At 34.0% G+C, this 12,706-nt stretch overlaps 1 protein-coding gene across 8 annotated transcripts in view; it reads right to left on the reverse strand.

Annotated features, from left to right (window-relative positions):
• The window catches only part of Cen (cerebellar degeneration-related protein 2-like), a 274,212-nt gene that overhangs the window by 36,936 nt on the left and 224,570 nt on the right, over window positions 1–12,706 (reverse strand). For all 8 annotated transcript variants that reach the window (XM_090397363.1, XM_090397362.1, XM_090397367.1 and 5 more), the window contains 2 exons: window positions 4,308–4,456; window positions 1,969–2,149 (listed from right to left, as the gene is read on the reverse strand). In XM_090397363.1, coding sequence (XP_090253489.1) covers window positions 1,969–2,149; window positions 4,308–4,456 — 330 coding nt within the window. The remainder of the gene's footprint in view (window positions 1–1,968; window positions 2,150–4,307; window positions 4,457–12,706) is intronic.

The following is a 12,706-nucleotide window of genomic DNA, read 5'->3' on the forward strand; positions in this document are numbered from 1 at the left end:
CTGTGTTTCCGTCCAACATGCGTCCAAGTTTTGCAATAATTCATTCTTTCGATTCCTGCATCACGCTATTTCCAGTTTCATTCGTTCTCTCAATTTCGTTTCCTTCCAGCACTCTTGCCTCACTTTCATCCTTTTTAACATCCATTACGGTTTTCAGATCACTCATTTTCTTTTTTTTACCGATTTTTTAACATTTTTTCGCCTCTCTTTCACAACATACCCTTCCATTTCTATTCCAGTCAGGATGTCGTCCTCTTCCAATCATGTCTCACTTATTCCGACAATCTTTAGGTGAACAGATGCAATTAGCGCAACCATTTCATCTGCCTTGTTTCTTATACTTCTAGCATTTGTATACAAACACAACAGCTCATTTCTGGATCTATAGCTAGTTCCACTTTTAATTTACTGAAAATATTGAATTTTGAATTTACTGAAAATATTTTTTCAGTAAAAGAGTATACTTTTAACAAAGTTCATACCCTACTAGTGAGCTAAGAATAAATTCAAATGAATTTACTTGTTTATATGTTGAATCTATTTTAGTTTAATGGTATTATGAGAAACTGTTTATAGGAAGCGTATCAGGATTTTTAAAATTCCAGGATTTGAAAATAATGGATAACCTTTGCTTTGCTTTAAAAAAAAGAAATCTTAAATCAATACAACAGAATTCATGAATTTTTATATTTATATTCTGTGATAAGTGTGAGGTCCTCTATAAAAATGGACCTTGTACAAGTTCACAGGTCACACGGTTAGCCCTGTGACCTGTGAACAATTTGTGCTAGTACTTCCTCAAATGGAGAAAGTACTAGCACAAATTGTGTGTGTGTGTGTGTTATTTAGCATATTTAGCAAGGTGATTCATGTACAATGCATTTGAGGAGAAGAAAGAAGGGAACAATACTTCATTATACAGGAATTCTACTACAAAAAGAGCATGAAATTAATATAGCAAAAATTGCTACAAGATTAAAATCCTCTTATAATCATGTCATCATAACACTCGTGCAATTCATTAGGCCAGGAACCAAGTAATTAGCCTCACATACACATGAATGTCTGCAAAACCAATAGCATGTAAGTGTTGTGTGCTGAATATCTAGTAAACTATAATGTATTCTCTACCTAGAACATCAAATGCTATTTGCATTAACTCTCATTTCTAACTAATTTTAAAATTTATACATAAAACAATGCATACTCACTGCTTTTTATTTCATAAATAGTACATTTTTAATAAGCACCAATTGTTTAGGAATGAGTGAAATCTTAAAACTGAACAAGTAGTAACTTGTTCCAGATGTACCATAGTTTCCTAGATGTTCAACTACACTAACATTCTACAGACTCGGCAAACTTTCATGCAAACTAACACAGAGGTGAGGCCAGTCTCTATACCCTTTGAACAAGGCCATGTAAATTACATGCTTGTAATTGTTGCATGATTTCGAGAGGATACAATCTCTCTCTCTCTCTCTCTCTCTCTCTCTCTGGGTTTACTTCACCAATTTCATGCACTTTTCATGTGCAAACTAAGTGAATGAAAAGGAGTACAAAAACAATGCCAGAAAATCAAAAGATTGTTTTGCTTTTGGTTAGAATTCTTGTATAGTGATGTTATTGTTACAACAGCCCAGATCAGCTTTATGGCCTATGCTACAGATGATATCTTTGCTATTTATTAACATTTTAACATTACTCTGAATTGTTATGATTTTATTAACAAAAATAATTATGATTTAAACCCATATTGAGATGATACAAAAATTCAAAATTTTATTAGATATCTTAAAGACTAAGTTCATTAAAGTCTATTCAATAAGAATAGTGTACTCTATCATTTCAGAATGTTCAACTACTTAATAAACAAAACTGTTAAATATTTGTTTTGGTTTAGAGGCACCATAAAAAAAAAAAATTACTGATTGACTAAGGACATTGTGAACTGAAAAAAGAACACACCTTAAATCCTACGTAATCATCTTCTCCACCTGACTTCGATGTATTATTAGTGGGAATGTCTTCTCTAGCATCTATTGACTGACTTTCTCTGTTTTTATCATGTATCTCTTTTTCAGACTCTCCGATCAACTGTTGGAGTTCTTTGCATTTTTTTTCCAAGTTTCCAATGCATTCTGCAAGACTGAAAAACAAAAATCTAATATTTATTTCACATTTTTATACCATTATCAGCATATTGTGTGATATTATGTGGCAATTTGTGTGCCCTTTACATAATCTGCTTTATGTAAAGACAATTATAGTCTGAGGGCAGAACAAAGATACAGAGAATAATTAAAGAATAAAAATTCTACTTCAAATATTCTACAGTCTAAATCTATACTACTTTTCTATATAAACTGCATGTAGATAGATGAAAAATATTTAATTAAGATAAATTACTACTACAGATATTAATCCATGTATCATGGATTATTGTTAGTGTAATGCAGTTAGAAATCAAAAATGTAAACAATGGCAATGGTATATGAAAAATGGAATCTCTCCTGAAAAGGAACAGTAGAAAAAAAAATTTCAAAAGTTAAGTACCTGTGTACAATTTTTCCTCTTCTGTTAATAGGAAATCTTACTGAAGTTACTCAGCTCTAAACTATCAGAACATTAGTTTCTCTGAGAATAGCATGTCTCAATGCATCAATTTTATGATTTATGATGTTTTAGTTACTGTAGCACATATGAGGTAAGTTGCATAGTAAATTATAATACAAAATGGATTACTTACAATATTTCATTCACAGATCTTAATCCAATTTATTGTGAAATCTTCAGTAGGATTTAAATGATGGAACAATAGCACAAATATGAATTATAGTATTAACAATGCTGGTGTAAAATAAGTTACAAGTAGCACAGCACAGTAACGACTTTCAGAAAGGTGTCGTGTAATGAACCCAAATTAAAAATCCAAAAGAGGAAGATGGGATAGCTTATATAAAAATATATAAAAATAAGGTTACAATTAGGTAATAAATAAAATAGTATATAAGTTTGTCTGAATATTCAATATATATATCAGATTATAAAAATATGGAAGATAAGGTATCTGGTTGAAGAATCATTGTGCTAACACAATGTACACAGATGATTAGATTATATTACAAGAAAATGAAATATCTCATCAATATGTACACTGTATTAACTGCAATGCTTCTTTAACAATGCCTTATTTTATTGTTTTCCATAGTTTTATAATCTTCAAAAGCTCATTCCTGAATTACTGTAAATAAGTCAAGAACACAATTCAAAGATTTCATGGAAGAAAACAAAAACCATGTTATTTAAGGACAAAAATCATATAAGATCAAAAATAGTCAGAAAAAAAATTATATTATGCAAGCCAAATTTAATTTAGGTTGCATTTAATTTTTGTTTTCAAAACACAAAGATATACATGAAAAAAATTAGCAAATTTGCAGAACAGTTAAAAGATGAAAAACATAACAAATTTTATAAAGTAATGGCCACTCCCACTATATTGTATGGTTCAGAAATTTAACATGAAAAATTGTCTTGGTACTAAGTCCCAAATAAACAGTAGTTTCAGTCTATACAGTGTGCTAGTAAGTTGATTTCTCTCAGTACAATAGGGCAATGCACTTAAGTTAAACACAAAGTTAACTTGGGTTACTCATATGTCACATTCTGCTTTTCCTCCCTACCACAATCCATATGCTATTTACTAGAAGCATAGTAACAGATGGCAGAAACTCTGCATCTGCTACTATATCAACTGGATGGAATACTTTGTTGTCATCCAACTTCTTTTGGTATAGCCACATCATTCCTCTCATCATCTGGCTACCACTACTTATTTTAAGTTCCACTGAGTCCACAGACTACTCTTACATACACAATATTTTTGCTGTTTGGTTGCTTTTTTATTTAATAATAGTTGCCTTTGATTTTTAGAAATCACATTAATTGCTCTTAGTTCTTTCTTCATTAATACTTTGAAATATACCCTTCGAATTAAATCTTCTTGGAAGGCATTCAAACTCAATAACAGTATTCTCTGTGATTACAGCAAAAACCATGCCAGTGTATTAGATTTTAAGAACCATAAACTAAATTCAACTTCAGGTCCTCTTATAATCTCCTGTTGTAACTTTCAAATGTTTCCAAGTTATATAATGGTACAAAGTTCATTAAACTCTGGAGATCCCTTCTGTGTAACCAATCAGCCACTTTGATTACATCGAAACAAATTTAATTTCTAACATGATCCCAAATAATTCAAAAGATTACATATTATATTAACAAGTCAAAAAAATTCAGCTTACTTTTCAATATGTTCCTTATCTGAACAAGATTCAGTCTGCAGTTTGGCAATTGTTTCTTCTAATTCACTGACACTTACTTCTAACTGATCATACCTCCTAATATAGGAATTATTTAATTCTTCTAATGATGATACCTGCCGTTTTAAGAACTGAAATAAAAATTTAAAAAATAAACACATTAGTGAAATGCTAATACTAATGTCTCAATTATACATGTATTCATATAATTATGCTAGAAAAGTAACCAGTGCAGAATACATAGTTGAAATATTTAAATGATAAATTCATCAAGATATTTCCTCTCTGTGAGGTGCAAAATCATACAAAATATGAGTGAGCATGCCCTATCACTATGCTACATTATGTTAACATAGTGATAAGGCATGATTTATCACCATGTGTTTGAAGTAATGATGCCTTGATAAGCTTGTTTATCAAACAGCTTGTAAAGGTGATAGAGAATGAAAAGAGGGTAAAATTATTCTATCACATGAATAAGGGTGGTAAGATACATTCTGATGGAAAGGCTTAGGTGCAATTATTCATTTTATACAACACCCAAAGATCAAAATAAATTAATTATTAAACTGTTAAAATTTCACTGAATTTCAAACCAGCATCTGCCAATCACAAAAATGTAAGAAGGAAGAGGCACCCTGTCAATATCCACACACTTTCTTTATTGTTGCCTTCTAAATCTAAGAGAATTTTCTCACTTTGGCATGTTTAGGAGTAAGCTGGATGTTCTCACACAGTTGCATGTTTGGGCGTTTTGCACTTATGGTCTTTAACTCGTGCGCTTTACTGCAAATCCGCACAGGTAGCAGAGCCACGACAAGAAGTCTGGGCATAACCTTATTTCTGACATTTAAAGCAGTGCAAAGGGTTTGGAGATAATGAGCCTAAATAGGTATAAATTAAAGATGCCAAGAAATTATATTCTTGTTAGGGGCATGCCAGTAGTGTCCGACACCTGTGTGCAAAACTTTAGGTGGCACCCCTATCCCCCCCCCCCAATAAAAAAAACTTTAAAAAAACGTTTTTTTTTTAAATATTTCCTCCTCTTTGGCTCCTGTGTACATCGCACACTACATCAGCGCCCCCCTGATTCTTCGTTTAATCCTTTATCCAAGTGTAAGCAAACAATGTCCGTGTCTGAAGTAATTTCAGGACCGGGCAACTCATATATAGAAGCTAATGACCTCACATCACTTGCCTTAGTATCCCTCATTGCAAAGCACATATCCTTACAGACATGTACAATACTATGTATTACAGGAACGGTCACTACTCAGACCAGTTTCAACCTTTATTGAGGTCTTATCAGTGGGGGCCAGACCCAGAAGTGTCTGGGTCTGGTTGATAGTAGGAATAACATCTTTGCATGAGAATTCTTATCACCATCACTCCATTACCTTTTAAATTCAGAACAAAGCTCAATAGGAATCTCAAGGAGGTCCCCATTTCTGATATTACTCTTGAGCAAAGTTTAGCATTGGTGGTGGTGAGGACTAAATGACATTCCACTGAATGATACTGCATGAAGCAGTTGCTCTGATTGCTTTCCTGGTTGACTGTTTCAATCCAGAAGTCTCCTGAAATGAATTTTAATAACATTAAATAACTCCACTACTTCCTTTGCTTTAGTTACTTTGTTTCCATAACTATCCAGTAGTGTCAACTTGCCCATCCAGAAGGCGCAAGCCTTTATCACAGCTTGCACTAGAAGTCTCATATGGAAGTGGCATGGTTTTTCCTCCCACAAGACAAGCAAACTGGATAGGACATAAAACCGATAACTATACACTATGCAGATAGGAACCACCTTATCAGAGCATTAATTTGGTTTTAAATAAGCTAAATCACTTGGCTATGACAAACTGTTGAGACAAACACAAAAAAAGGTAGATGGCATTGAAATACTGTTTTTTTTTTCTTCTTTCGCAAATACCTGCTAAATTTATCTACCTTGCAAAACTCATTGTTCTGTGAACACATGACAGGTCTATATCTCACCACATTATTTTATAGTTCGACCACAGATGAGAGAACACTTGAGACTTCTGCGCATGGCACTATCCAATAATAGGGCAATTAGTTTCATGGGATCGGTGTTTATTATTACACTTTGAACAATTAGCTTTTCTTTTATGAACATTCTAGTTTTTAAAGTGATAACTATTTTGCTTGTATAACAATTGGAAAATTTTACGTATAAAGCAAGTGGTTGGTGACGAATTCTTAAACCCTTTATCTCCTTCAACATGAATTGACTCTTCTTGGCACTCTGCCAGCTATGGTTCTCTCAACTGTGGGCAGACTTTACTATAATCAAAGGCCTCTATACCAATTTATGCAACACTCTTGCACAAAAAATAGCCTATAACTTACTTTGTACTTGTAAAATAAACAAATTAATGATAGAGGTTGAGCCAAAGTACTTTGAGTACTACCACAGCTATATTCTTCCTCTCAGCCCAGAGGCAATTACAAATGATACACACTGAACAGATTACTAACAAAAGTTTTCTTAGCTCTTGCTGCATAATGAATGCAAACAATTTTTGTTATTCTTATAGTTTTGGTGACCAGTCAGTACACTTCTAACTAGACATAGTCAATGACCACTATTAATGCACCCATTGCCTTGGAACACAAAATGAAACAACAGCATATATATATATATATATATATATATATATATATATAATATATATATATATATGAGATATAAGCAGGATTTGGATTTGGGGGTGGGGTGGAAATGACCTACAAAACCTTGGCAAAAAAACTATTTACTCTACATCCGAAAAAAAAACAACGTACCAAAGAACATGGAAAAAGGCTATTCTTATTCTGATATACAAAAAATGTGAAGTAAAAGACTTGACGAACTACCGACCCATCAGTCTACTATTGGTGGTGTTAAAGTGTTTACAAAAGTCTTGGTCATAGACTTTGTGCAACTATAGACCTAGCACAACCAAAAGAACAGGCTAGCTTTTGCAGTGGCATTAGAACAATGGACCATATTCAAGTTGTACAACAGATTATTGAGTACATCAGTAAAAATTGGCACAATACTAAAAGCATTATGAAACCAACAAGTGGAGGAGCCATACATCAAGACAATCAATGAAGTAGCAGCAATTCATTTCAATAGACACATTTGGTGACAATATCTCCAAAATTATTCACACCATTAAATATTCAAACTTCTTGATTGGGAAGAAAAAGACCTGAAGATAAATGTAATATATTTAGGCAATTTATGCCTTGCAGATGACATAATTATCTTTACTTCAACTGTACATAAATTACAGACTAGTATCCAAGAATTCCAAATTGCTAGCCTAATGAACCTAAAGAAGACCCAAGTTATGTCCAACTGGAAATAATAAAAAAACAATAATGATGAAATTTATTTATACTTACAGTATAAGTAAATTTCATCATTATTGATTTTAATTCACTATTTTAGTTGAGTGCTGCGTGTTTTAACTGTCTCTACGATGTTTAATAGTGTTATGCATTTTTGATAGTGTAAACAAGTTGACATTCGTAGTGGTTTATTCATTTTACATAACTATAAAATGGATCTCCAAGGAAGTGTTCAAAAATATGCACACATCTATGACTCAGAGACAAATTCCATTGACTGTTGTGTTGGTACTACAATTTTAAAGAGGTTTAGGAAGACCTACCTTTTCTCCTGACAGAAAAGAAAAATGTGAGCAAGAATGGAAAACTTCGCTTACTGAAGATCATTTACTAGTTAGGAAAAGCAAAATGAATTCAAGATTGTCTGTTGTAGACTTAAATAGAGACTTGGCAGCTAGTGGAATTAATGTCTGACATGACAGTCCATTGAAGAATGTCGGAAGCAGGGAGGACTGCCTACACACAAAAAATAAACAACTGTTGACAAAGGTATGCAGAAAAAGAGGCTCTGGTGGGCCAAAGTGTACAATGATTGAACTGTTGAAAAGTGGAAGGTCATATTCTCAGATGAGAGCCATTTCTCTGTCCAAGGAGAGCGAATACTCTATGTTTGCAAATCAGCAACTGAGAAGACTTCTCCCACCTACTTTCAATAAGCTCCTAAACACCCAGCTAAAAAAGATGTTCTAGAGTTGTTTTACACATGATGGTCCATTATCATTGTCCTGTTGATGGTATGATAAAAGTGACCAATACACAAAATATTGAAGAAAATGGTGGTCATACAGATCCGGAAAGACAAAGAACTCATCTTCAAACAGGGGCTTGCTCCATGCCACACTTCAAAAAAAGCAAAAGAGTTCCTCAAAAATCATGACATTGGTGGAGAGGGCTTGTGGGCCATAGTGAAAAACAGACTTGGAAAATTAAACTCTGATACAAAGGATAACTTAATACAGTCCATTATAAAAGTATGGTTTCGGGATGCAGAAATAAAACAAATGTGTTCTATGTTGGTAGAGTTCATGTCTAAGCAAATTAAGAACTCAGGAACAGAGGAACACATAAATTATTAAGTAAAGTTGGAGTTTAATTTTTGAACTTAAAAAAAAAAAAACTTTAAAATGCGAGTGCCTGGATTAATTTGTTCGCTAATGTAGGACAATGGGATATCAATGGAACAAAATATCATGGATGAAATTAAAAGAAACAATGCTTGAGTGGAAAACATTTTGAAAGTTAGTCAATATTCAAAAGCCAATTACCATTATACCAGAAATGTTTTTAAACAAATGTATTCTTCCTATATTGACATATGGCTGTGAAACATGAATATTAATGCAAAGGAAATTCAGAAATTAAGAACAAGACATTTTAGTATAGAAAAAAGTATGCTTGGTATCCCAAAAGAAATATGTGGATAAGAAATCAAACCGAAGTCTCTGACATTATAGGAAGAGCGAAACATCTTAAGTGGCAATGGACTGGGAATATTGCTTGAAGACAAAATCAGCGATGGACAAAATAAGTATTGGATTGTATTCCATGAAGGGGAGAAAAACAACCACGATGCTGACCCAGACTATGGTGCTTCGCGATATCACCGGATTTGCAGGAATGACATGGGGAAGGAAAGCCATCCACAGACTTGGAGTAAACCACTATTGCCAATTCAGCATTGGACTGACAGTAGCTGATAATGATATTAGTGTTTCAAAACCTCATGCTTTGAGTGAACAGCAATTTATGAACATAATACACCGAGCCTTAGCTGTTTCCCCTGCTACTTAATTCTCGAAACACTACTACAATCAAAGCAATCTACAACGGCGATGTATATTTTTTCTGTCTGGAAATTGCTTAATTTGCCTGTATTTGGGATGAAACAGCCGAGTTTCATTGAGGAAAAAAAACTGCTACTCCGTATTACATCGGGTAACTTATGTTCAATTGAAAAAGCCAATGTAAAGATTTCTCTCGTCACGACGAGAATCGACGGGTGCAATGTTCCGCTGTTCTTCCAATTGTGCTAGAGGCGCCAAAAATATAACTTACAAGTTTTGTAATAAAGTTTCTTATAAAAAGAAAAATATACTTTAAAAAAACTTCACATTTTTGGATTCCGCACCCTTTTCTTTCCGATTACAAAATTTCATTTTTCTGCTTTGAAGTGTATTCAATTCCCAGCAAGTTTGAAAGGAAAGCAAATCGATCTACTCATCGGCCTTGCATGCGTATAGAATAAGCTTAGAAGAACGAGAAGAATGAAACGAGGCAAACGGCGTAACAGGTAAAAGTCGTGAATACCAGTTTTAAAATGAAGGGAACAGAAACGATATCTCAAAATACGGTTATATTTCTCAGTGTGTGCACAAATCTACCCGAACAATCTGAGCTTACTTTAACCGAAGATCGTTATTAAAGTGCGAAAATGGATATCATGAAGGCGTTTTAAATGCGGTCTCATATCGGTGAAAGAACCCTTACCCTAACCGCTATGCGAAAATAACGGTGTCTTCAAAGAAGCGAGTCACGTCGACCAACTACAAAACACGAATTGGACTCTTGACCTGACGTCCAGTAGCAGACCCTTTAAAGAAAACCGGTGTGAAAATGAGCATCCGGCCGGTCAGCCGGCCGAGTTTCCGGACGTCCACCCGATCTATGACAAAATAGTTAATTAACCGGGTCAGTATACCTGTAGCTCACCTAATTTCTCCCTACGCAAAACGATCCGATGGGAAAGTACCAACGTGTTCACTAGTTTGTGCGATAGCACAACTTTAAAATTTTATGTAAAATACTGAGATTAGTAATACAAGATATAGACAAACTCCAATCTTTTTATTGACATTACTCCAGAATGCGATACCAAATTATAATCCAAGTTTTTATCTCGACAATTTCACACGTTACACATTGTAGACTCATCACAATTCACTGCAATATTGCCAACACTAATTTAAATTTTCTCTTAAATAGTTATCTAATCTCTATATGCTCTCTATAGTCTCTCAGTATACACGTTGGCCAACGTTATACTGGTGATCGATTTTCTTTCCTTCAAACTGCTGGAAGCTGAATGCATTGCAAAGCATTAAAATCTTGCTGCTAGAAAGGAATCCTGAATGAATTAGTGTGTGAGAGAGCGAGAGGAGGAAGTACCGCTTTGTAATAGATCATGAAGAGGGAAAAAAACTATAAATCAATGATTTATAATGATTGCAATTAATTAAATTAAAGCAGCCTTTTCAAAAAATTATAGATTAAATGTATTATTCCCAAATAATCGATGAAAAATATGTTATTGGTTGGCCTGATGTTGTAGATAGTCTCTGCTTTGAATTCAAATTCCACTAGGCACGTTCGTGAAATTCTTCCGTAGCAGATATTCAATCTAGCACTTAAAGACTCCCTTGCTTCTTCTGTCTGGAAGTTTGCCTGTAATGCTATAACACAAAAATATTAATTGTACATCATTTACGGCCTTTTATTCTCAGAGCAGACAGGAAACTCTTAGCCCTAGCTTTCTTTTTGGCTGCGGGGGGGGGGGGAAGTTGGTAAGTAATCAGTTCAATCCTTACTTAGCACCAGTGGTCTTATGGCTATCGATTTCTAGACTTAGGGGAACAAGAGTGCAACTAATAAACGGAATTCTAATCAGCATTATTGTCCGAGTTCTATGGTCACTGAAAAAAAGCGAGGAGTTAGCTTTCCGGAAGGAAAAACCATGAAAGCAGAGATTCTTGCGTCCATCTCAAAAGGTGAATAAAGAATACAATCTTAGGCTTTGAATTTAGTCAGCCGCAAGTTTGTTTGTTTTTTTTCCGCTAGAGCTAAGTAACTGAAATTATTCTTGTAGCTTGGCGTGATCCACGATGTTCGAATATTTGCTTTTATTTAAATCAGATCCAGTTATTTCTGATATAAAATTCAAATATGCGCTAAAAACTATTTTTCAAAGAGCTTCATCATAACTTTTTTTAAAGTCGTAACTGGACCGTATACGCAACGAAAACTGATAAAATGGCACCTTGTAACCGTAAAGTAAACCCAGTAGTTAGCCATAAAATATCCGCTAAGCAGGCGAGGCTCTTGTAAGTCAGGCTTTCAAATTAAAATCATTTGTATGGGGGGGGGGGGGGGTGACGGCATGCATTTCATAAAGGTGGCACATTTTTTTTTTTTAGACAATGAACGAAATAATCTGGAATGAGCAATTCTTTTTTTTTTTAATAAGACTGATCACACGACTAGCATGATTAAATAACCATTTTTGTTCGAAACAGAATTATCAATTAGACACTGTTATGCATTAACTTTAGTATATTAGCCGCAATGTTATATTATTAGAAAAATATCTCGTTAATTTTGTAAGAGTGACTGCATTTTCACATATGAAACAAATCATATTTGTCATCATACTCAAATGGTGTGAGCCTCCGGTTTTTGCTGTCGATAAATAGATGATTCCGAATGTGTTCTATTAGAATAGAAGGAGGAAAGAACCAATTTCCGCTTACGCGCTTCGCTTCTAAATGAAGAGATAAGATTTTGTACCACTGCTTCCAGTACGGTACTGCTATTTATCTCAAACATAGCCAGCAGCAGTTCAAGATGTATTATCTTCGGTAGTCATCTTCGATAACTGCTCATTATGTTTAGAAGTTACCGAATAGCAAGATGATTGCAGGCGATCACAGCAAGTAATGAAACGATCTCCGACTACTGGGGGAAGGGGGGGGGCGTTTTTGTAATTGCATTCTGGTATACTAACACCCAATCACAAAGACAAAGTAAATTTATTAAATAAAGGGAAAATGAAATATTAAAAGTCTTATGGAAAACTAAATTTTACGTTATAAATACGAAAATACTTGACGAATTATATTTATTGTACTTTCCAAACATCGTTGGTACATCAAGAACACCCAAACATGCAGTGTAATAATTAAATT

The sequence above is a fragment of the Typopeltis vanoorti genome, chromosome 9 (genome assembly GCF_054136105.1).
Source record: "Typopeltis vanoorti isolate ZY-2024b chromosome 9, IOZ_Tvanoo_1.0, whole genome shotgun sequence".
Taxonomy (NCBI): Eukaryota; Metazoa; Arthropoda; class Arachnida; order Uropygi; family Thelyphonidae; genus Typopeltis; species Typopeltis vanoorti.